Source organism: Ambystoma mexicanum, chromosome 12 (assembly GCF_040938575.1).
Source record: "Ambystoma mexicanum isolate Mex_15411 chromosome 12, UKY_AmexF1_1, whole genome shotgun sequence".
NCBI classification, from domain to species: domain Eukaryota; kingdom Metazoa; phylum Chordata; class Amphibia; order Caudata; family Ambystomatidae; genus Ambystoma; species Ambystoma mexicanum.
In genome coordinates this window covers 293583755-293608927 of record NC_090936.1, presented here as the reverse complement: position 1 = coordinate 293608927, position 25173 = coordinate 293583755, and the positions used below count along the sequence as shown (strand labels likewise).

The window sequence follows — 25173 nt, the reverse complement described above, 5'->3', positions numbered from 1 at the left end:
AGATCAAGAAGATTAAAGAAAATGCAGACATTCGGTTTACTCTGGAAGAGCCTTACCAGAAGGAATTGTTTTTTCTGCTTTTGATAGGTTAGGCATGGACATTTGTAGTTCAGACCTATAGAACTTTTTTTTTTTGGCCAATCCTTGGATGTTTTGTGTCTAAAGTGTAGTGAATCCTGGAAACCCAAGACTTGTTAAAAAAATGTAGGTTTGAAGTCTTTCTGTTGGCCACATGGTCTGAACTTTCTTTTGTAGCGTAGGGTGTCCCAAAAGGGGACAAGGGCTTATAAGAATAGGATTTTGCAACTTTTCTGTTGGACATCCATCTCCAAAGCTGTTGAACATCTTGAGCAGCCCCACTTTGTTGTTTCATCCTCATACACTTTTACTACAGTCATTCTCTTATTGTTTCTACACATGCAAGATCATTTACGCGTTCCGTAGAACCACATCACTAAAACAAAGAATAAAGTTGATGGCTGAAACACGTATCACCTGGTCAGGTGTGTCATTGCTCAGCCATACCATACAACACAGAAATGTGCAGTCATCTTTTTATACTCTGCTAACCATCTAGGATGCCACTTGGCTATTGCATTGTGCCCAATTAATACAAGTACTGCTTAGATTTAAAGACATACTGAAAGTCTGCCATAAATTGTGCACCAATGAAAACTTAACACAACCCTTATCACATTTGTGTTTTTATTAGGATTCTACAGCTGCAATACAGAAATAATGCCTGGGATTAATAACTGGACATCTGAAATACAGGTAACCTTCTGGTGGGGGTGGGAGTAGGGGTTTGTGTGTGTGTGTGTGTGTGTGTGTGTGTGTGCGTGTGCATGTGCGTGTTCATTCCTGTAACGTCAGATGGTGACATCCTGACCCAGGTTGCTGAACTAGATTTGTTTGTGTTAACGAAGGCTCAAGGTGAAATCGATGGCCAAAATACACTTTTAGTTATGCATTTCTTATATGTTTTCTTTGTAGCCATGTTTAACCCATCTCAAAGTAGACTCCTTTCACTGGGTTAATCAAAATATATAATGTTAATGTGGCATATATTCCTTCAAATTAGATATTGTTGTCTACAGGACTTTGAAATGTTTTTTATTCCAATAAAATGGATCAGTACCTTGAGTATTTAAATCATGTTACAAGTAAAGAATGTTTCTCTATAAAAAATGGAAATTGAAGCACTCACTTCAGTTATTCTCCCTAATTCACGTAAACCGTGTCACTGCTCGCAAGAAAGATATTTGAAAACGGTTCCTTCTCTAATAAAAGCAGCCATGTAAGTTTTATATAACAAACACAATTTGTCTTGAAGCTAATTGCACACAAAATGTACGACTAGCAGGTTATGATGTAGTGGTCTTCGATACCATGTACATGCTCTGTAAATAAGGCTTTAGTCTGAACTCTTTAGTTTATGATCCACAGGACAAGTAGGGCAGACAATACACTACATTTTCAGGCAACACATCTGAGTGGTCCAACAATACTTAGCATCCTCAATTCATTTTTCTGATCCTCTTGCCACTGCTTTGCATCATGACACAAATGGTTTCTTAACATTCATTTCTTATTTAAATATTTTGTATATATTTTCATGCCTCCTGCATTCTCTATCCTTCTGAAGAGTTTTTGGAGGCACACAATGTTAGTCGAGGCTGACCAGAGGTTAAGTGTGTCCACCTTGATATGAAAATGTCAGACATTGATGGGGCGCTCAAGATGTCGTCTATCTGCCTTTTTAGTATGACACTAACATAGAAGCACTATTCAGGAGGAAACCTGTGGCCGTCTAAGTTCGACAGCTAAGGGTGTTTGCCAGGTATCATTTTGTATGCAAGCACAATGTTTCAGCAGCTATGGGGGAATTCCAAGCACAGGGATTGTCTCTACTGGAAAAGGGTGGCTGCGAGAAACTCTTTTCCTACGTCTGCTGATTTTGGTATAGCACCAATACCTCAGGTTCTGTTACCTGAGCAACCCGCTAACAGTGCACCCTCTCTGAGCCATGTTTCTTGCTTGGGGATTTGATGGGCTTCATATGAGTACTCCTTGAATGCTACCACTCAGGTGTGGTGAACCTTATCCTTAGTAAAGTCACCGGGTATCTACCAAGTGTGACCAAGTTTAATGGGTAGCATAGCAGAGCTGCTAGGTGTCAGTCTTAGTTGGGGGAAGCGCTGGTACCAAAATATAATTAGTGCCAAACTGGGGTAGGTCAAAATCAGGAGGTGGATAAGGAGGCATGGTTTCCAACTGTTGTTTATTCTGTTTAACCAAAAGGAAAACCTAATATTTCCCTACCCTGGTACTGTAAGCCCTACTCTGAACAGAATGAAATATAAAGGGTGCTTGTCATGAGGTCAGAAAGAATAAACAATATAAAGTCAGAGAATCCTCCTCTAACCTAGTTCCTTTCCCTATCTTCTAAAACTGAAAAACCACAAAACAACCATATCATATATAGGGAATCTACCAAGCAATGGCTCACAGCTTCTGATTCCCAGCCCTTTCACTCTTTATCATGGGTCCTTCCCTTTGTTAACAGTACCAGTTCATGCAGTTCTTGAAATGCTGGAGTATCCTCCCAGGCTCCCGCGAGGTCTCTTTCTTACTTACAAGTCTGAGTCTTTCATGCCACGAGAGTGTCCTCTTTCGGGTTTCTTCACCCTGGGTTTCTTTTATTCTCCTCCTCCCCACTCTGGGGCTCTGCTCCTTCTAATGCCACACTATGGGGTTCTTTCTTTCTCTTCCCCACTGTGGGGCGTCTCAGTCCTCTCCTCAATTCAAGGTTGTATTCCTTCTCATCGGATGAGTCGAGAGGTCACTCTCCCTAGAGGAAGAGGTCAAAGAAACGCTCTTGCTCCTGAAACGATTCACACCACTCCTCATCTTCATCTAGAAAGATGAAGAAAAGGCACCAAAGATCTCCTTCCTCATCCTCTGACTCCTCACCGGAACGTAAGATGGTCTGCTCAAGTAAGTTGGCGACCCCAGCCGAATTAGATGCTTAAAATCTGCGAAAAGGCAGCCTGGCCTCCTTAAGGGAAAAGACAAAAAGCCATGTCCCTATCGCGCCTTCTAAAGCCGACAAGGAAAAATCCAGGGCGAAATCCTGCGCTCCCTCAAGCCCGGGATATATGATATGATATGCCATTTATAACGTGCCTATACACAAGTGTTTCAAGACGCGGCAAGGGAGGGGGAACACAGGGAGGACAGACAACAATCCTACTAGGCCAGGTATCATTCAGATCGCGCAAGTGCATGGGAAGGGGGAAGGTGGAAAGTGCGGGGCGGGGGGACAGTGCATTACATGGAAAGAATATACATACAATAAGTAAGGTATCACCCAGCAAATGGCAAGTGCAAAGGTAAGTGTGGGATCAGGTGTCAAGTGCTGGTATTGGGACTGTAGGGATACAGAAACAGTCTCCAAGTGCGAGGTTGCCAGGCAGGCAGTGCAGGTGATTGTGACTGGTGGGGGAGGGACCTGGGCCCGAGATCAGAGGGTGGCCAGGTAGCCAGTGCAGTTCAAGATTCAGCCAGGAGGTCAGCAGGGGAGAGAAGGAGAGAAAGCTGAAGCAAAGGGAAAGGTTTTGAGGTGCTTCCGGAACCGGAGATGGTTCTCCTCAAGTTTCAGGGAGGCTGTTCCAGAGAGAGGTCCAGCCGAAGAAAGAGATCTACCACCAACTCGATGCTTGGAGAAGCGACTGACCCTGAGGGAGTTGGAGGCAGATGAGCGAAGAGTTGGAGAAGGAAGATATTTGGGAAGAGAGAGTTGAAGGTATTGGGGCCCCCGGCCCCAGAAGGCCTCGTGGACAATGCAGAGGGTTTTGAACTTAATCTTCGCAACCACTGGGAGCCAGTGCAGAGATTTCAGTCCTGGAGAGATGCGATCCCAGGGCTTGAGGCCAAGGACAAGTCTTGCAGTCCTGTTCTGGGTGAGTTGCAGAGGGCGGAGAGTAGAGGCAGGCAGATTTAGAAAGAGACTGTTGCAATAGTCCAGCCTAGAGAGAACCAGAGCTCTGGAGACAGCGAGCTTCTGTGGTCTTGAGTCGATGACAGGTCCAGTCCTCGTCCGCCAAAGAATCTGTCGAGTCATGGGTTGAGTCCATCGAGGACTCCATTGACGCTGATAGCTTAGAAGCCTGTGATGCCAAAAACGTCAAAGCCCTTGACGCCGACAGTGTCGAAACCCTCAATAACGTCGAGGAAAATCTAAAAAACCTTCAAACCACTCCCTGAAAAGGATTTCTTTAAGTCCTTATCTTTTATTTTTGAAGACCATGAACCATCCGTCCAAGATACACCATCCTTTGGGCTCGAATATGGAACCCCTAATGTTCCTGATGCCCCCTTATTTCGGAAGAATCTAGAATGAGGGACCTCTATGAAGACCTACAGACAGCAAGTGTCATTGACACCTCGCCACAGTTGGAGTTTGGGAAGCCAGATCCAGCAGAACATGCGGATGCTTCATATAGACAATTAATGCCTAAGGTAATTGAATTTTTGGGAACGGGAAGGCCAGCCCCTTCGTTTGAGCAAGAAGATCTGACTGACCTTTTGGATAAGGAACCACAAAACTACCCTGTGTTGCCATTTCATATTGCCCTGCAAAAGAGGGTTACGGCAAATTGGGAGGCGCCGGAAAGAAGGCCGGCTGTCAACAAAAATCTTAACAAAAAATACAGGCCTTCCAGTAGTGATCCTAAGGACCTATCCAGACAGCCGACACCAGAAAGCTTGATGGTCCAGGCCGCAACTGCCACATCGAAGCAAGCATGATACCCCACAATACTGCCAGATATAGACGATAAGTGTTTCGACGCAATGGCAAAAAAGGTGTTCTCAGCTAGCAGTATGGCGTTAAAATCAGTCAGTGCCACCTGCATACTTGCAAAGTTCTCTTTTACCTTGTGGGACTGTATTTCCATGGCGGCTACCAAAAGGCCTTCCAACTTCAGGATTGGATGGTGTCATTGGACCTTCAGGATGCTTACTTTCATGTGCCTATCCATCAGAAGCACAGAAAGTACCTTAGGTTCACGCTTGTCGGTTCTCATTATCAATTTCGAGTTTTGCCATTCAGACCTCCAGGGTTTTCACCAAGTTGATGGCAGTGATGACAGTGAGTCTCAGGAGTGGGGGGATTCACGTCTACCCCTACCTGGACGATTGGGTGATCAGGCCCTGTTCTCCCAAACAGGTCCTGGAACATCTCAGCATAACCTGCCCCTCAACAGACTGGGCTTCTCCCTCAATTCAAAGAAGTGCCATTTGATGACATCTCAAAGGTTCCAGTTCATCGGAGCGGTCCTGGGTGCGTCTTCTGGAAAAGCCTTGACAGCCGAGGTGAGGGCTCAACACGTTCTGTAGATGGTTTCCAAATTCCAGAGTGCCCAGCGTCTTCCGGCCCTCGACTTTTTGAGGTTGCTCGGCCTCGTGGCATCCTGCATTTTCCTGGTGCCAGAGGCTCGCCTGAGAATGAGGTCCCTCCAATGGGCCCTCAGAACCTAGTGATCTCAGTTCTTGGGCAAGATGTCAGATCTGCTTCAGGTTCTGAGCAGGGTCACACAGGATCTACTGTGGTTGGTCTGTGTGGACAACATTCCGAAAGGAGAACCTTTTTGGCAACCATGGCCACAGAAAACAGTAGTTACCGATGCCTCACTCACGGGGTGGGGAGCCAATGATCTGACAGTCAGCAGTCGTTGGTCTCCATCGGAGTCCAAACTACACATTAACCTTTTGGAACGAAGGACAATCAGATTAGCGCTGAACGCTTTTCTGCCCTCTGTATGGGGAAAGAATGTCCTGATAATGAAGGACAACACAGTGGCCATGTACTACCTCAACAAGAGAGGAGGTCTAGGTCACTACCACTGTGCAGAGAGGCAATGCTGCACAGGTTCTGGGAAATTCTAGAATTAATCTCTCTTTTGGCCGTTCACCTAGCCGGAGAGAACACGGCGACAGACACTCTGAGCAGGCAGAGCACAGTCTTTCATGAATCGCAACTAGCCCAGGAAGTCCTTCAAGTGATCTTCACCCTTTGGGCATCCCCTCAAGTAGATCTGTTCACGACCAGCATCAACCGGAAATGCAAGCTGTTCTGCTCCAGGGAATTTCCCACAAGAGGAGCTCTAGGGTACTCGTTTGTCATGGACTGGGAATTTCCACTCCTTTATGCATTTCCTCCAGTCCCTGTCATTCCTCAAGTGATCTGGAGGTTGATAAAGTTTGGGAAATCCATGATCCTAATTGCTCCAGATTGGGCAAGGAGGACTACCCGGACCTTCTGGACATGTCCATCAGCCATCCAATGCGTCTTCCACTAAGAGAGGACCTTCTCACGAGAAGAGGGTTGGGTTTTCCATCCAGAGGTCAAGACACTCAACCTTCACGCTTGGTTTCTGAGAGGTTGAGATTCAAGGATTGGGACCTCCCAGAAGACGTAATGGAGATTTTGCTTTCGGCCAGAAGACCATCGACGAAATCCCTGTATCTCTGCCATTGGAACAAGTTCTTCAGCTGGTGCAGGGAGAAGAATGTGAATCCTTTTCAGGGCGATACACCTATGGTGTTGTCTTTTTTTATTGCATCTAGCTAATCTGCGGCCCCAGATTGGAACCATCAAGGAAGAAGCCTCATATGTCAAGATGCCTCTGATTATTGAATTTGTAATGCGACTCACAAATGTGCTCCCTGCAGTCCCATTTCTGGTCCCATTTTGGGATTTAAATCTAGTACTGAAATTCCGTACATGCACTCCCTTTGAGCCGCTTCACTCTTGCCCGTTCAGACTGTTTGACATTTAAGACCATTTTAATAATCGCTTTGACATCCGCCCGCAGGCTGAGCAAACTACAAGCCTTATCAAGTAAAGCACCATTTGTAACTTTTTATAAGGACAAAGTTGTATTGAGAGTAAAACCTACTTTTCATCGGAAAATAGTATTGGACTTTCACATCTCTCAAAAAATTGTTCTGCGACATTTTATTTACCACCACATCCTAGTAAGGAGGAGGAAAGGGGCATGTCTACGTCTTCTGCTTTGCAGCGAAGGGTGCCGATTAATGACATTTGTGCAGCAAGCAGCAGCCAACTGGTCTACCATTCATACCTTCGCAAAACACTGCTGCCTGGACTCTGCTTCAGGCCAGGAGGAAGGGATTGGGAAAGGCGGTTCTACATTCTATCCATGATAAAACTTGAGAATTGATTTTATGATTCATAAATTCGAACTTCCTCCTCCATACCATATACTGCTTTGGGAGTCTATCTAAAGATGAGGAATATGTGGGAGGGCACAATCCATTCGAAGAACAAATTACTTACCCGTGGTAATGTTTTTCCAACTGATGTTCCTCCCACTTAATTCTCATTGCCCCTCCCAGCCTACCCCTCAATAGAATGTGTGTGCATTACACCTGGCGTTCGTTCAGCGTCTGATATTGTCTTTGACACGCTAATGCTGATAATCCTGTGTGTTGAAGGCGAAAAATGTGAACTGAATAACAGGCGCTGCATGTGCTATTTATAACTGTAATGACGTCGACCTTGAGACTGAGGCCCTCAAGAGATATTGTCGACTTCGACAACGCACAGCACTCTCTGCTGAAAAAAGATTCAGAAGCAGCCAGCTGCCGCTGGAAGGGTAGATATCTAAAGATGAGGAATATGTGGGAGGAACATCCAGTCGAAATAACATTACCAGGGGTAAGTCACTTGTTCATCTAGATAATTGGTTAATACTGGGAAAGCCCACACCAAGAGGTGATCTACTGTACAGCCTCGTCCCATGCTAGTCTCAAAAATGTCTAGGGGCTATAATAAATACACAGCTGCTATTTGTCTACACTTTCATTGAAAGTGTACAACATCTTCTGGGTCAAATCCCCTTTTACACAACCTCTTGTAAGATAACTATCAGAAAAGTCATGCACCAGCTTGGAATAATGGCATCTTCATCGTGGCTCTTGCCAGACTCAACATGTACAGCAATAGGTAGCAGAAAAATGGTCACAAGCAGAGGGCAAATGGGATGATTTACTGGAGATCTGGCACAAAGTGGTCTTGGCATTAAAATGGTGTAAAATGGTGTACACAAGGGAAGCCTTTTGTCAACCCACCAATACATGTAACCATAATGACAGACACATCTCTAACAGGTTGGAGTCTCATTGCTTGTACTGGAACTTCTAGCTATCAAGATGACGATACATGCTTTCCAAAATCAGGTGATGAGAAAAACGGCCTTGTTGCAACTGACAGTACAATAGCCATGTTTTACATTAACAAAGAGGGCGGAACACATTCCCTGAAGTTGTCCAAACTCTCACAAAATATCTGGAGGTAGTGTCTTTAAAGGACAATACACCTCCAAGCCCAACATGTTTCAGGGAAACTCATCTGACTAGCAGACAGTATAAGCAGAACACAGGTGCAAGAACACAAGTGAAAGTTGAGCACAAATGTATCCAAACACATTTTTGCTCAATGGGGTCTGCTAACAATAGATCTTTTTGCAATCGCAGAAAACAGAAAATGCCCAGGTTTATGCCTCCAGGTACAGAGTAGATCCATGGGAATGCACTATAAATCAGTTGCTCAAGGATATTTGCTTATGCTTACCCCCCGCCCCCAAAAACCCTGGTGCAGAGGGGGGGGGGTGGGCCACAAGATGCATCAAGAACGCATGACAATGATACTTATCGCACCAATGTGGGCAGATCATTCATGGTATTTCCATCTTCTATGAATGTCTTTGTGTCCACCAGTAAAGATGATGCCCAATCAAAACCTTTTAACACAATGTCAGGGACAGGTCTTGCAGCCATATCCTTGGGCAACTAACTTGTCAGCTTAGCTCCTGTGGTCATAGAATTTGGAAACCTCATCTTGGATGTATGGAAATTTTAAAGGTGGCCCGCAAACCCAACACTAGACACTGCTACTTTAATACGTGTAACCCCAACCCCATTGATGGTTCACCATCATCCATTTGTTTGTACCTCCTGCATTTATTGAACTCAGGTCTAGTATTGATTTCCTTAAAGGTGCTTTTTGCAGCCCTCTCTGCTTACACAACATCACAGCGTAAAGTCTATTGCATGGAATTCCAGTCAACAAGGCCTTCATAGAAGTAGTCAAATGATTACGAAATGATTACACCCACCTATAGCTAACCTGCAACCAGGTTGGGACCTTAATGTTGTACTAAGCAAACTTATGGTTCCATCATTTGAACCAATGCATAAAGCATCCTTGAAAGCCCTCCATTACAAGGTATTTTTGCTGGTAGCTATCACATATATTCGCAGAATAAGTGAGGTTCAGCCGTTATCGGTATCATAGTAGTTTGTCACCATTTATAAGAACAAGGTTGTCCAAAGACTCACCAAAGTTTCTCTCCAAAATACATTTGAACGTTTCATGTTGGTCAGTCAATTGAGTTACCAGATTTCTTTTCTCCAAAAGCATTATCCACAATACCCCAGGCGAGGTGAGTTCAATTTAACCCCCAGCCAGCCATCTAGAATATTTGTCAGTGCTTTTAAAAGCACGTAGTGCGAGGATGCAGCTCACTCCCTCCCTCCCATGCCTTCCCAGTTTCCTGGTCCTGTAATTCCGCCTCCCCGTGGCCCTGCAATCAATGCCTTCCCACCTCCATGCAGACACAGGCCAGCAACCGGCGTGCACCGAGACACCAGCGCCATTATCCACAATACCCCAGGCGAGGTGAGTTCAATTTAACCCCCATGCTCCCAGCCAGCCATCTAGAATATTTGTCAGTGCTTTTAAAAGAACGTAGTGCGAGGATGCAGCTCCCTCCCTCCTTCCCTCCCTCCCATGCCTTCCCCGTTTCCTGGTCCTGTAATCCTGCCTCCCCGTAGCCCTGATTGGTCCATCCTTGTTCATATTTGAACCCCACAGGGCAGCCCTCTGCCCGGCAGCCCCTTCGGCTAAGGACCCCAAGGCAAAGGGCGGCTCCTACACTGGCGGCTCCAAGATGTGTCTGCAGGTGTCAGCAGGGGAAGCAAAAGAAGCCAGCAGTGAACAGACACCAACAAAACTGTAAGTGTGGCATGGGTGGGGTGTAGAGCAATCACTCTACTCAAGAAAGCCCTCGCCACTCTACCTTACCTCTCCATAACATAGACTGCCATAAAATTACAACATGCATACTTAGAGAGATTTGTGACCACCAGCCTAAATCCATTCCTTGCTGGACTGTAAATGTTGCATTGCATTACGCACTAACATACTAGGCAATGTTAACTATTGCCACACCTGGGGGCGTGGCTTGGACGGCCATGTAAAGGGACGTGCTCTTGTGGAGCTCCGGTGATCCTACAATGATCCTGGAGGAGAAGTGCGTGCACGGGAACCGGCCGGCACTGAAAAATAATGCCCATGCGTGTGAAGATGATGGCTACACTCGCTGAAACTTTGATGCAAGTGGAGGGTGAGGACACTGAGTTATACTCGTCTGCGGGCCGCGGGCCCCGGTTTGGCGAGTGGAACAAGATGGCGGCAGAGACAAAGAGGACAACAGGGGTCACGAGATGTAGGTCCTCTAAAGCCCCTGCATTGAACTCCTAGACCAGCAATTAGAAGCAGATCGCGGCACTTGACCGGATTGCGCTGTTGCTTCACTGAGGCGGCGCACATCTGTGGGCACACGTACCCGGAGCTGGTGCAACCTACGGACTGTGCATTGCCGAGACTCATCGAGCACATTGATAACCGACGCTGGGCCCGCGGCGTAATCGGATCGAAAGCCGGCGGAACCCAGGAGGATTCATTGTGGCAGCGCACCAATTAGGTGGCCGCGGATCCTGGGGCCGACGCGAACGAGCGGGCAGTGGTGGCTGCAGTTTTCCACAGCGCAGCAGATCATCTCTGTATACACGGGATGATGGGAGAAATCCCATAGAGTTAGACGAAACATCGGCGCAGCCCGTGCTTGGGGCCGATGCGAGACAATTGCTGATCCCCTGCACTTAGAGTGGCCCCTCTGGGCCTGGGCATTGTGGGCCGGATGGCCTTGTGATCGCGGAAGAGGGGGAACAAAGGGAGTGCGGCGAATAGGTGAGCGCACTCTAGCACTGGTCACGGAAGGAACACGACAGAGACCGGGCCACGACACCAAGAGGTTACGAGCACATGGGAGGAGATGGCCCACTTTGGGCGCGAGGGAAGAGACAAGTACATACAAGTACATGCTTGGCCTTCTGAGAGTGGTCCGGACCTTTGTGCGGAGGGAGGCATGGCAGGCCCTCGCCCAGCCAACATAGCAGGATGTCCTCTAAAGTGGTTAGACCCAGGATCCGAAAGTCCACGATGGAGACCTACGCCAGGTCGCCCCCAGAAGCGGAGGGGGGCAAGAGCAAGGAGACCCCCACGGCAGTGGCGGAAACACTGGGCACAATCCAGGAGGTGCTGGCAGCGATCGCAGACTTAAAGGTGGCCTGGGAGACTAAGTTGGGCCAGGCAATGAAAGAGCTGCAGGAGGGCCTGGACCTCAAGATCGAGCGGTCCAGGAGGAGGTGAACCTGCTGAGACAGGACGTGCAAACGATTGCGGAGCGCACTGGGGCCTTGGAGAAGGAGATGGCCCCGAACACAGAGGCGTGCGCTGCACATGGAAAGGAGCTTCATGCCCTCGTGCAACGGGTGAGCAATCTGGAGGACAGAGCTGAGCAAGCAGAAGGGCGCGCCAGATGTAATAACATCCATATAGTGGGCCTGCCGGAAGGTATGGAAGGGTCAAACCCCACAGAATACGTGGAATCCATGCTTTTACAGGAGATAACAGGCGGGGTGCTGACCCAGGGGTTTGCGGTTGAAAGGGCGCACAGGGCCTTGACAAGGAGACCCGCCCCCTGGAGCCCCCCCCGCGGCTGCTGATCGCAAAGGTCCTGAACTATCGGGATCGGGAGAAGATCCTCTAATTTTTCCAGAGGGGAGGAACGATTGAAAAGGGTTCCGCAAAAATCACGGCCTACCCGGACTATACGCTGCTTGTACAGCGTAGTCGGATGAACTTCGGATCGGTGAAAAGGAGGCTGAAGGACGCAGGCCATCGCTACATGTTGCTCTACCCAGCCAAGTTGAAAGTGTTTTATAAGAACAGATCCCTTTTTTTCGAGACGCCGACCGAGGCAATGGACTGGCTGGACATGCAGGGCCGACCTCAAGAACCGGATGTCCAGATGGGAGCTGCAGGACATAAGTAGCGGACGGCTGTGGCACCTAGGGTGACATGGCCAAGACATTGGGACTTGATTATAGAGTTGAATTAAGCTTGTGGGGAGTGCGTTGTAGTATCAACTGGCTGGACCCGCTGGGCGCACCAATCCTAAAATAGACGACTGGGAGCTCCTGGGAGGCATCCCTTGTACCCAATAGTAATATACTTAGTAAGGTCACTGTTAGATCGGTGATGCCCCGCGGGGTCCTAGTCCTCGGCGACGGGACAGGACCAGACGCGGGTGGGCCTGAGATCCAGGGATGGAGCTGGGCATTTGTTGGGGTAGGGCAGGGTGGGGGGAGGGGCTGGGTTGTGTGCAGTGGATGGGAGTTGGGGAACAGGGAGGGGGGAAACTGTTGAGGGGGGGAAGGGGGAGAGCCGGAAAACAAACCATCAAGGGAAGCATTGGAGGGAGAGGTGGGTTGGGAACAAACCGAGTAGATGGCATTGGGTACCCTCAGAATTGTGACCTGGAATGTACGGGGCCTTAATAGCTATCTGAAACGTAACAAAGTGATGCTGTATCTAAAAAGGATGCACATTGATGTGGCCCTGCTGCAGGAGACTCATCTCACAAGGGAGAAGTTGGAGGTTGTCAGGCGAAAATGGAGGGGACATGTTGTGGGGGCTACGTATTCTGCGTACGCTAGAGGGGTTATCACTTGGGTGGCGCCGCACGTGCCGCTCCAGGTGCTTAGCTCAACGGTAGACCCAGAGGGCAGAATGGTGGCGGTGACAGGACTCCTGGAGAACAGGGAAGTGCATATCATAAATCTGTGCGCCCCCAACCATGATACAGCGGCTTATTTTAGATCCCTTTACAGCAAAATTAGCCCCCTGGTTGGGGGTGCGGTGGTGTAGGGAGGGGACTTTAATTGCACCCTGAATCCCAAAATGGATAGGTCTGTCGACAAAGCGGGGAAGCCGGCGCCGGCGGCCAAAGCACTGGGGACATTGTTAAAAGATCTAGGCCTAGAAGACGTGTGGAGGAGGTTGCATCCAATGGATAGGCAATACTCGCACTATGCAGCACCAAATGACCTGCACATGAGGCTAGATTATGTGTTCGTAGCGGCTGAGATAGCGGGAGAAATGGTGGGAGCAGAATACAAGGCCCAGGTACTATCTGACCACTCGCCGTTGGAGGTAGAGTGGCGACACCCACCCCCAGAGCGCGGATCCCGACATGGAGACTTAGGACTGAGGCATTACAAGATGAGGGGTTCCGGGAGGATTTGAGGGAGGCCATCGAGGAATATTTTGATATAAACATGGGCAGTGTGCGCTCGGTTGGAACAGTATGGGAGGCGTTCAAGGTGGTGGTGCGTGGAGTAGCCATTTCGAAATCTAAAGGGCTCCAGGGGGGCATTGAAAGGGAACTTCAGGAAACGGAAAGGGAGCTGGAGGGCCTCACGCGACATGAGGATACCGCCCGGAAGAATAGTAATAAGATAAAAGAACTACAGTTAACCTGCAGTGGACTCTGGGATAGGCTATGTAGACTAAATTACAAGAAATACACGGCGAGGCTACACGCAGGGGGCGATAAGCCGGGCAGATTGCTGGCCTGGCTGTATAAGAGTGAGACCCCCCGCATAGTGATCAGCGAGATAAGGGATGAGGAAGGTCGCATCTGTAATACCCAGGAGCTGGCGAACGAGGAGTTCCTCAAGTTTTACAGACACTTATATGAGGACGCAGGGGAGGATAGGAACCAAGACATACTGGACACGTTAGAGGACATAGAGCTGCCCACCCTGGACGACCTAGAACGCGCGGAATTGGACGTCCCTATCACCTCGGAAGAGCTGGAGGTGGCGATCCAACATTTGCCCACGTGTAAGGCACCCGGGACGGATGGGTTGCCTAGCGAGTTTTACAAGACATACAAACAGGAGCTGCTTCAGCCACTGCTTGCTATGTTCAACGAGGCCTATGAGCAGGGGGAACTGCCATTTTCCCTTCGCGAGGCGATGATCATCCCACTCCTAAAACCAGGCAAGCCGGCCGCGGAGTGTGGGTCTTACAGACCCTTGTCCATGCTGAATCAGGACAGCAAAATACTTACGGCAGTGCTGGCCAATAGGCTGAAGAGGGTGATCGGTAAGCTGATACACCCAGACCAGACGGGATATGTCCCCGGCAGGAACATCACAGATAACCATAGGAGGCTACACCACATCATTGACCACACTGAGGAAGATACGGGTGAGCTGGGCATCGTGTCGCTAGACGCAGTCAAAGCCTTTGTCTCGGTGCGATGGCCGTGGTTGAAAGCAGCCCTGAGGGGATACGGAATGGGACCTGGGCATATCAGGTGGGTTCAGTTGTTATACAGCACCCCGGTGGCGAGAGTTAAAACAGGATCCATAATCTCAGATACTTGGCAACTCAGCAGGGGGACCAGACAGGGATGCCCCTGGTCGCCCATGCTATACATTCTGGCATTAGAGCCGCTGGCAATATGTCTGAGGCAACAATACGGGGAGGTGGGGATTAGTACAGTAAGTGGTAGACACCTGGTATCGCTGTACGCAGATGACATGCTCCTTTATCTGCGCTATCCGGAGGAGAACTTGCAGTATGTGCTAGAGGTGATGGACCGATATGCCACCCTCTCGGGCATATAGGTGAACCCTAGGAAGTCTAGTCTGTTCCCCTTGGGTAGATACAGGAACGTCCCGTTACAGAGGCTGCCTAGCCTGCCGATACCATGGCAGACTGAGACATTTAGGTATTTGGGAGTAAATATTTACCACATGATCGAGGAGGAGCACCAACATAATACAGAGAAAGCAATAGAGGGGGTCAAGAACAGCATGGTATTTTGGTCCAGATTGCCCCTGACCATGATGGGGAGAGCGGCCTTGCTTAAGATGGTGGTCCTGCCCAGACTCCTGCACTTCTTTGTGAATGTCCCGTTTTTGATTCCCAGGAGCCTATTTGTGAGACTTCATAGCGTGTGTAGGGGCTTCATATGGGGTAACTCCAGGAACAGAGTGGCCCTGTGGAAACTCCAGAACCCATGTGACATGGGGGCATAGGCCTGCCAAATTTTGAGCTTTATTATCTGGCGGGGCAGCTGCTGTATGTGGCCAGGTGGCTGTCGACTGAAGACTCGGCGGAAGCCAGGCTTCTGTGGGAAGACTCGGCCCCATACTTTTTGAATGAAGTGGTGTGGTTACAAAAGAACAAACTGGTGGGAAGAGGGCGGCTGTTGAGGCTGGGCTGGGAGGTTTGGCGCAGGATGTGGAGAATGAGGGGTGACATAGAGCCGTTCTCTCAGCAGGCCCCGCTAGTGGTACTATGCGGGAACGACTCACAGCTGTTCGAAGCGGTCCGTAGATATTGGGAACCGGTGGGCCTGGCCACCCTTGGGGACATGCAGAAAGGGGAGGCATTGGAATTTCAGAGGTTGCAAGAAGAGACGGGTGCATAGAGGCCAGTATATAACCCACGCTAGGCTCATGAAACGGGTAAGGGAGAGATGGCCGGAGACAGTGCTAGCGGATGACCCTGATGCCTCCCTGGAAATGATGTATGATGTTTCGGAGGGCGGGCACGAGATATCTAGAATATACAAGCTTCTAAGAGCAAAGGTAGGGAAGGAGCTGCTTCAATTGAGGCAGGACTGGGAGGAGGAAGTTGGAGGACCCATGACAGATGGGCAATGGGAGAGAGCCCAAAGGTACCATTAAAAGGTATCCCGGAATGCGAGACTCCAACAACTCCAATTGTATGTCACCCACAGGGCTTATTTGACTCCTGGGAAAATTGCAAGGTTTGCCCGGAGGTGCACAGATTTTGAGACGAGATTAAAACTAAATTGGCTGGTGGGGGAGTGGAGCTGGACGTGGGATCAGCTTGGCCATGCATGCTCGGGATTTTTCCCAGGCCACGGGATTTAAAGCACATAAGCAAAATGAAGGACTTAGCCTACATCCTGGCCAAGCGCAGGATCGCAATGGGTTGGAAGGCGGCTCACCGACCCAAGGTGGAGCTATGGTGGACGGACCTCCTCAGAGGGGCGGAGGCGGAATCCGTAGTTTGGTTTGAAGCTGTTACTAGGGGGGGGAGAGGAGGAAGTAGGGCCCTTGTTGGCCTGGCGGCAATTGGTGACCTCTATGGCAAACCCTCACCAAGACAATAGCGAATCAGAGGACTCTGATGAGTGCACAAGCACTGCGATACCTGATAATGCTCCCATGGTTGCCAGACATTTGGTCGAAAAAAATTGGTCGACCAGACAAATGGTCGAACCAATTTGGTCGAAAACCAAATGGTCGAAATGTTTTTATTTTTTTTATTTTAACCCTTTTTTTTTATTTTTTTGGGGGGCCCCCCAACCCCCTTTTTTTCTCTAAAAACCCCTTTTTTAACTAAACGAAAACCCGAAAAATAAATATATAAATAAATAAAAAATTCGACCATTTGGTTTTCGACCAAATTGCGTCGACCAAATTGCAGTCGACCAGTTTTTTTTCGACGAATTGACTGGACACCTGCTCCCATAGATGACATGAGTGAGCCGGCCTTAGTTTGTGGGGAGGGAGGGGGGAGGACGGAGAATTATACTGTATAATGTGATGATTGATGCTGATTATGTACGTCCTAAACAGTTGTAATGTGTGTTATTTTGTTTGGTTTTATTGAAAATAAAAATAAATTTTAAAAAACTATTGCCACACCTATAGAGAACGATCAAGATTAGCTTGCGTCGTATCCAGATAGAAATGTGAATGATAGCATGTGCCACACTTAGATTGAATTCTTGACCCTAGCTTGCTTCGTATCCAGATAGAAATGTGAATGTTAGCATGTGCCACACTTAGATTGCATTCTTGACCCTAGCTTGCGTTGTATCTAGACAGGATTATGAATGTTAGCATGTGCCACACTTAGATGAATTCTTGACCCTAGCTTGCGTCGCATCCAGATGGAAATGTGAATGTTAGCATGTGCCACGCTTAGATGGAATTCTTGACCCTAGCTTGTGTCGTATCCAGATAGAAATGTGAATGTTAGCATGTGCCACACCTAGATGGAATTCTTGACACTAGCTTGCGTCGTATCCAGATAGAAATGTGAATGTTAGCATGTGCCACACTTAGATTGAATTCTTGACCCTAGCATGTGTCGTATCCAGATAGAAATGTAAATGTTAGCATGTGCCACACTTAGATTGAATTCTTGACCCTAGCTTGTGTCGTATCTAGACAGGATTATGAATGTTAGCATGTGCCACACTTAGATGGAATTCTTGACCCTAGCTTGCGTTGTATCCAGATAGAAATGTGAATGTTAGCATGTGCCACACTTAGATGGAATTCTTGACCTTAGCTTGCATCACATCTAGATAGTAATGCGAATGTTAGAACACTTAAATGAAACTGTGAATGATGACAAGTGCAACACCTGAATGGAATCATGATCACTAGCCTACCTCACATCTAGACAGAATATTAAAAATTAGCAACTGCCACACCCCGATGGAATAGTGAAGGATAGCAAGCATCACACCCAGACATAATTACAAGGACAGCGATGCCAACTAACCAATCCACTAACAATTTCTTCCCTCTGCATACACCTCTCAAACTCTAACCAAACACAACCACAAGCCTAAAACACAGCAATCTGCACAAACTTCACTACACTGCAACAACAAAACAAACCACACACAGACTTGCACAACAGCACACGACGACTACCGACCGTAAAACGCCCCAAGCCCAGCCAACGGACCCACCGAGTTGAGGCTGCCAACAGCACAACACTGCTATATTGGACTTTTCCAGCTCATTCCCACTAACCTACCCCCTCCCTCCCTCTTTCAGAGCCGCCAGAGCGCCAGGGGACCACTCCGGTGGTGATAGTGCGTGGTACAAATATCCTTTAACATTAACATTAACAAAATACAGGGGAACAGGCACAACAAACATTGGATGTTTGCAGGGCAGTCATGTACTACCATAACAAGACAAAACAACTGAAGAAAAAACAGATCAGTTCTTTGTGTCTTTGGCATCCGGAAAAGAGGGGGGCCCATCCCAAAGGCTACCATAGCCAAATGGACTTTAAGTTGCCTACAACAGTGTTATACCCTTTCAAGTAAAACACTTCCTTTTAATCCTATAGCTCATTCACACCGAATACAGGAGCTACACTTGCCTTCATTACTAATGTGCCACTTGAGCTATTTGCAAAGTAGCAACATGGAGTTCTCTTCACACATTTCACAGCACTATTGTGTTGACACCTAAGAAATACATTTTTCTCAGGTGGAGCAGGCAGTTTTAAATGATTTGTTACTGTTCTTTCAGCTCACTCACCACCTTTTCAAGTACTGCTTGCTAGGGTATGCAAGGCATGTGATTCTAAGTGGATCCACAAGCATCATAAGAGAAATATTACTTACTTACTCATCCTTTATCTCTAATCGGTCACATATCATGCACCTCGACCAGTTTACAATCATATCACGACCAGTATGTAAAGGTGTCCCCCAAGGAGCGTCCAGATCACCCCTAATCTTCAACTTCTACATACAACCCATTTCTGCAATCATCCACTCTTAGAACCTTACCTGCTATAACTACGAAGATGATACGGGAGGATAGCTCAGCGGCAACGTGCTCGCCTTGGAAGCAAGACGACACGGAGCAACACAGGTTTGATCCCCGGGTCCGTGCTTAGAAACCTCTGGGTATTAAGCGCGTTATTAATAACCTATCATATCATACTCAGATCATCCTCAAAATCCCAAATTCCAAAGGCTCTGGCAGCCCGGATCTGTCATTGTGCCACTCTGACATTGACCACTGGATGACGACGAACCACCTGATCCTCAAGCCTGGGAAAACCGAAATCCTAGTCTGTGGGAAAACATTGCTTCTCCCCCAACCAATCCCGTGGCCTTAACCACTAGGACAAACACCGGCACCCTCTAACGTGGTAAAAAACCTTGGATGCGAGTTGGACTCAGAGTTATCCCTCACACAACCAGCGTAGACAAAACCTGCTTCTTCCACCTACGGATTCTCAGGCGGATTTTCCCCTACCTCACCTATCCCCACCGTTTACCGGCCATCAACTCCATCATCCTTTCCCGCTTAGACTACGCAAACTGCCTCTACCTAGGAGCACCAGCATCCCAACTAAGGAAACTCCAAAGAATCCAAAATGCGGCAGCATGCCTGCTCATTAATCTGCCTGCCAGACAACACATCAGCCCTACACTGAGAGTCCTCCAAAGGCTCCCTATTGCTCGACGCACTACCTTTAAAGCCATGTGTATCACCCACCGTGAGTCCACAACACCGGCCCGGAGTTCCTCAGACAAAATTGTCCCCTACCAATCTTCCAGGAACCTCAGATCTTGCACAGCATATCGCCTAGTGATCCCACCCCACAGCTCCTCAAGGCTTGGCGGTTCCTTTTTCTCCGTCCAAACGCCAATCATGTGGAACCTTCCCCTATACATTGGCAACACTGAAAACCACCTGAAATTCTGGAAGGCCCTTAAAACCTGGCTTTTCCCAATACTCTCCTAATCCATTGCACCCCAAGAACACACCAGTAATAAACTCCCCCGCATCAATCACAACACAGGGGCCGGCAGCTCTCGCAGCGGTTTCACAAGCCACACCACCAATTGCTCAACAAAACTGCCAGCCGACAAGTACTCCAGGTAAGCCAGCAGCTTTCGCTGTGGCGCACCAGAAACACTTTAAACCCACCCACGACAACACTCCCAGCCGACAAGCACTCCAGGTAAGCCAGCAGCTTTCGCTGCGGCACACCCGCAACTTTCTCTCCGCATCCCCCTGCCTGTCCAATTAAGAGCACACGAGCATTGAGATAATTAGCCCAGGGTAGCACACGCCCATCACTAAGGGATCACTGCGATTAACCTGCATCGCTCACTCAGGGAATTCTCAATACTAGCAATCTCCCACTACAAATGTACTCCCAAATCTAGGGATATCAAACCATTGGTGTCTGTTATATTACGGAAACCTACTGTGCTATATGCTGAAACCTACGGTGTTGTGAAGCATTGGCCTCTCTCCCACCATACAGGATTTTCGAATCTAGGTGTAGCCTCCTTCTTTGTTTATCATATGATGAAACCTACTGCATCTGAAAACTTAGGCCTCTCTTCCACTATAAAGGATTCTCAAATCTAGGTGTAGCCTCCATCTTTGTTAACTATATGATGAAACCTACTGCATTGTGATGCCTGGGCCTCTCTGCCACTATACAGGATTCTCAAATCTAGGTGTAGCTTCCATCTTTAATATATGCTGAAACCTGCTACATTGTGAAACCACTGGTATAGGACTCTCAATTCTAGACCTGGACAAATATCGTCCCAGCTGAACAATTTTGCAGCTTATGGTACGTATATCTCGCACCACTAATGTGGACACTGGTTGCAGGCACAGCCAAGCATCCATGCATTATGGAATACGGCTATGGCTATGCACATCCAGTCTAGCATCACACATAGCCGTCCAGACTGAAACACACCTGACGTACCTCAACACCTCTGCCACTAGCATACACCGTCTACCACCCAAAAGGAACCTGGCATAGCTGGCCTCACATAGACTCTCTCAACAGTAGCAATCTATCTCAAACCCTCAACAGCACCCACCCACGTGTCTGACCTCTCTTTGGGCTACTTAGTCGAGCCTTGCCCGCCACCCAAGTCTTAGAACGGCAGAATGCACACATGCATCTCCTAAACTAAACTCCCTAGAATTTCCCACCACATCGACTATGGTCACCAAGGGCATTCCAACCGAGAAAAAAGTGCATTGAGGCACAGGTGGGGAAAGAGCGCTATATAAATAATCAAATACAATATTAGTAACAGTCTTTGTGTGACTTGTATCTGTGTAAATTCACAAGTGCACATCCATCCTCCCATCTATGGGAGTTACAGGTACAAGATGATGCAAGTGGAAACAAAGTATGAACAGAAGGGTAAAAAGTGGAAACAAGTATCTATATTTTTGTTTTTAATACAAATGTGCATTACTACCAACTACCCCATAACCTCAGGCCATAAAAACAACAATCAGAGGACATCGAGGCTTGAACAAGCCTGTAACAGTAGGGATAGTGTTACAGGAACGCCCCTGTCAACACCCCTTTTGACTTCAAAAACAAGAGATAATGAAATACTCCACACAACCACTAGATGTCAGCCTATGCAACGCATGTGATTCTAAACAGATAAAACCCACACAAAGACAATTACTGGTAACTAATATTTGTTATATATATTCATTGAAAATCTTTTATTGAAGAGAGAGATAAGGTGATCAGATGTATCACAACAAAACCCTTGAAATTCAGCTGGTGTGGATCACCATATTAACTCCTAAAAACGAGTCTATGCTAGTTTAAACTACAACCAATAGTGCTGCAATGGGCTCAGGTTAGACCTGTAGGCTGTGGACTATTGTGGCGGATATGGACATCCCGAGTTAACTGCTGAATGCAATTAGGGACTTGCATGTGGCAACGGGGCAAGGATTCATTGGGGGTGTGCCGGAGCACTGTCTGCATCAGTGAGCATTAAAATAGGGGTCCAGCTGGGCTGCGTTCTGGCCCCCCTGCTGTTGTGCCCTTTCATAAATGGCGTTATAAACAAACTTTTGAGGGTACCCACAGAGGCGCCCCTTCTGGCAAATGACAGGATTCCTGTTTTTATGTTTGTAGATAACACAGTCCTTCTCTCTTTAACACCAGCTTGACTGCATCGCGAGCTAAGCATTTTCGAGGGTTTCTGCCATCATAACGGTCTCTCCATCAATACAGAAAAGACCAAGGCCATGGTGCTCAAGCGGAGTAGGACGAGGAAAGAACTTAAACTCAAACTCTACCTGGGAGCTGTCCCAGTCGAACAAGCCCACACTTATGACTATCTGGCCATCAGAATTAAAGGCGACTGTTCATGGTCTGAGCAATTGGTTAAAGCTGCACAAGCTACGTTTGATATGGTTGCAATAAATCTGACATTTAGATTTTGTAAATGAATAAATTAGATCGAATTAATAACTTTTCTCATTACTGATAATATTGGTCTTCTTCCCTCTCTACATCCCTCACCATCCTCCCCCACACCAACCCCACTTCTCTGTCTTCAACATAATGACGGTTGACAAAAATGGATATGAGCAATTTGTTTTTTCTATGTTTCTGTATGTGCTTTTCATGGCCTTATATCCTTGGTTTTAAAACATGATTGGAATGTTTGGAATTTGCTTTTGATATGGCTACACGATTATCTTGCACTTGTATATGCGGTTTTGTAGACTCTGCCCAGGTTTGAGAAAGTCTTTAAGTAGCCGAAACACAGATGTATCACAACAAAACCCTTGAAGTTACTTAAGGGCATTGCACAATACTTATTAATAAAAAAGAAATCATGAGCACCAATTGAGTGATATGGATTGTCAGCTGGCGCTGTTTTGAGAATTTTCTACAGTATACTTTTCCAATAGCGGTTTCTGGCTATATCCGCTTTTCTACAAAACGCTACAGTTATCCCAGTGTACAATTCAGCAGCCAACCGATATCCGCAAAACTAACTCAATAGGCTTACTTAGAGGAGTCGCCACCTAAACCAGCTTCCAAAGCCAAATACACTCCTTCTATATGAAATATTTAGACATTGCAAACAATCTACTGTAGGATCTCAAACAAATAGGGACAGGAGTGTGTGTTAATTACACAAGAATGTATGCATATAGGTGGTGTAGAGGGAGATAATATGGAAAATGCAAGTGATAAATCTGATCTTCCAAAGGAAAGTTACGGGAATGCCCACTTGGAGGTCTCACGAACTTTGTTCAATGGTGATAGTGTAATAAGTAAGGTGAAATCATCAAAAGACTTGTCCCAGGTAAGTGAACAGAATGAAACTCTAAATGCTCAAACATTCCAAATATTTAAGGCTAAAAACTCTAAAACGTGTAAGAAAGCGAAGACAACCTCTAGGAACACCCTTGTGAAGAGGAACAAATTGGAAATGATCCACAAAAAAAAGTACCCAAAAAGCAAAAACAAGAAGGTTTTTAAAAATGATCAACAACTCGCAGAAACAACTGGGAAAGTTAAATCAAGATATGGTCCAAGATCAAATAAAGCAGAAGAACCAACAATTGAAACAAGTGAAGCTAGCAAACATTTTGACGTCCAAACCACTTAATGAACTAGTGGCCTTGTCGGAGTTACAGAACTCACATACAACCCCACATATAAACGTACAGAAGCAAGTGTTAAAGAACAATCAAGAGGAAGACAAAGCACATAAAGAAGCTTCTAACTGCGTTACAGAAAGTAGAAGTTTATCTCCCGAACAAATGAGGGAAGAAATAAAAAAATCTGTTGATCTATACATATGCAATCAGCATAATGAACATGTAGCGCAAATGCTAACTCAAGGTGTTTCAGCAATCCCCTCGTATCAACCGATACTGAAAGGTCTGAGTAGTCTGGAAAAGAAACAAGAAGAATCAATCCAGTTAAAATCAAGCGTAAGACAAGTAGGAGCGGGAATTGAAAACCGTCCAGCTTATTGGGAAGTGGCAAACAAGAAAAAATGGTGGTAAGGCAACCACATCAACTACAAACGAATTATCATTATCTGATTATTGAATTTCGTGATTATCCATTTGCGAAATTTGACCTGAATCGCTCGAGTATAATGAATATATGCAGGGACCTACCAAACCTAAGGAATATAATATCTTCGGATATTGATAATGTTGAATTCCTTGATGACAACGATCTCACAAGAGTACGGATGTCTATACGGTCCACAGTAATAGCAAATACTATTTGGGGAGAAAGGTCTATGCTCCATGAGATGGGTTTCATTCTTATACAGGAGCAGAATCAGCTGAGTTTGAATAAAAATGATAAAGTGGAGAAAAAAACTATGAGAATATACGATGCAGAGAGATCCACTACCAGCCAATTTCAACCCCTATATCAAAATATGGAGCTGAAGGAAAACCACTATCAATCATAACAATGACCTATAAAAGAGACTGTATCATTAATCTCATGGAACACCAGAGGCTTTCACCACTTGATCAATTCAAAGGAAAGCATGATTTTGATTTTGTTATATTACAAGAAACATGGTTGACAACTGCTCCAATATGGGACGGATATCATATTCTGTTAACACCGGCACTACGTTTGTTAAGAGGCCGTCCTATAGCTGGATTGATGACAGCTGTTAAGCAATCTAAAAATGTTAATGTCCAATTATGGGAATCACCCTCGCCGTTTATTCAAGTTATCATTCTGGAGAAAGCTGATTATACCATGGCCATAATAAATATTTATTGGGCTAGAACCCAATTGCCATAAGAAGAGTTTTTTAAAAAGATAGAAACGATTCTCGACAATCTAACACTAGTTGAAAAGATAGATTTTGCGATGGTCTTAGGAGACTTGAATCTGTATTTATTAACAGATGTAATAGCGAAGCAAAAGCCTGATGAAAGAAGATGGAATCATTTGATGAATGAGAGACAATTTATCATGTTAAATGGGACAATAGAAATGGATGTTCCGGGACACTATACATGGCATAGGGATTCGTCAAAAGCCATAATTGGTTCGATCTTTACAGATCGAAAACTATTACCCATAATTAAGTGCCTGCATATAATTCCAAATAACTTGAGTGACCATTGCCAGCTGCGTTTAACATGGTCATGGGAGGTGACATCTAAAAAGAAGCAGAGAGACTTCTATAAAGGTCAAGTAGTGGCAAATAATGGAAAATATCATTTGCAATGGACAGTCAAAGCATTAAACTAATTTGCCTCATCGATTGACGTGCAAGGTGATAGCGGCTATAT

General features: G+C 46.6%; 1 protein-coding gene across 7 annotated transcripts in view; it reads left to right on the top strand.

Moving 5' to 3' along the window:
* Positions 1-25173, top strand: part of C2CD5 (C2 calcium dependent domain containing 5) — a 2654621-nt gene that overhangs the window by 1579125 nt on the left and 1050323 nt on the right. For all 7 annotated transcript variants that reach the window (XM_069628452.1, XM_069628454.1, XM_069628457.1 and 4 more), the window contains one exon: positions 713-774. In XM_069628452.1, the coding sequence (XP_069484553.1) occupies positions 713-774 (62 nt within the window). The remainder of the gene's footprint in view (positions 1-712; positions 775-25173) is intronic.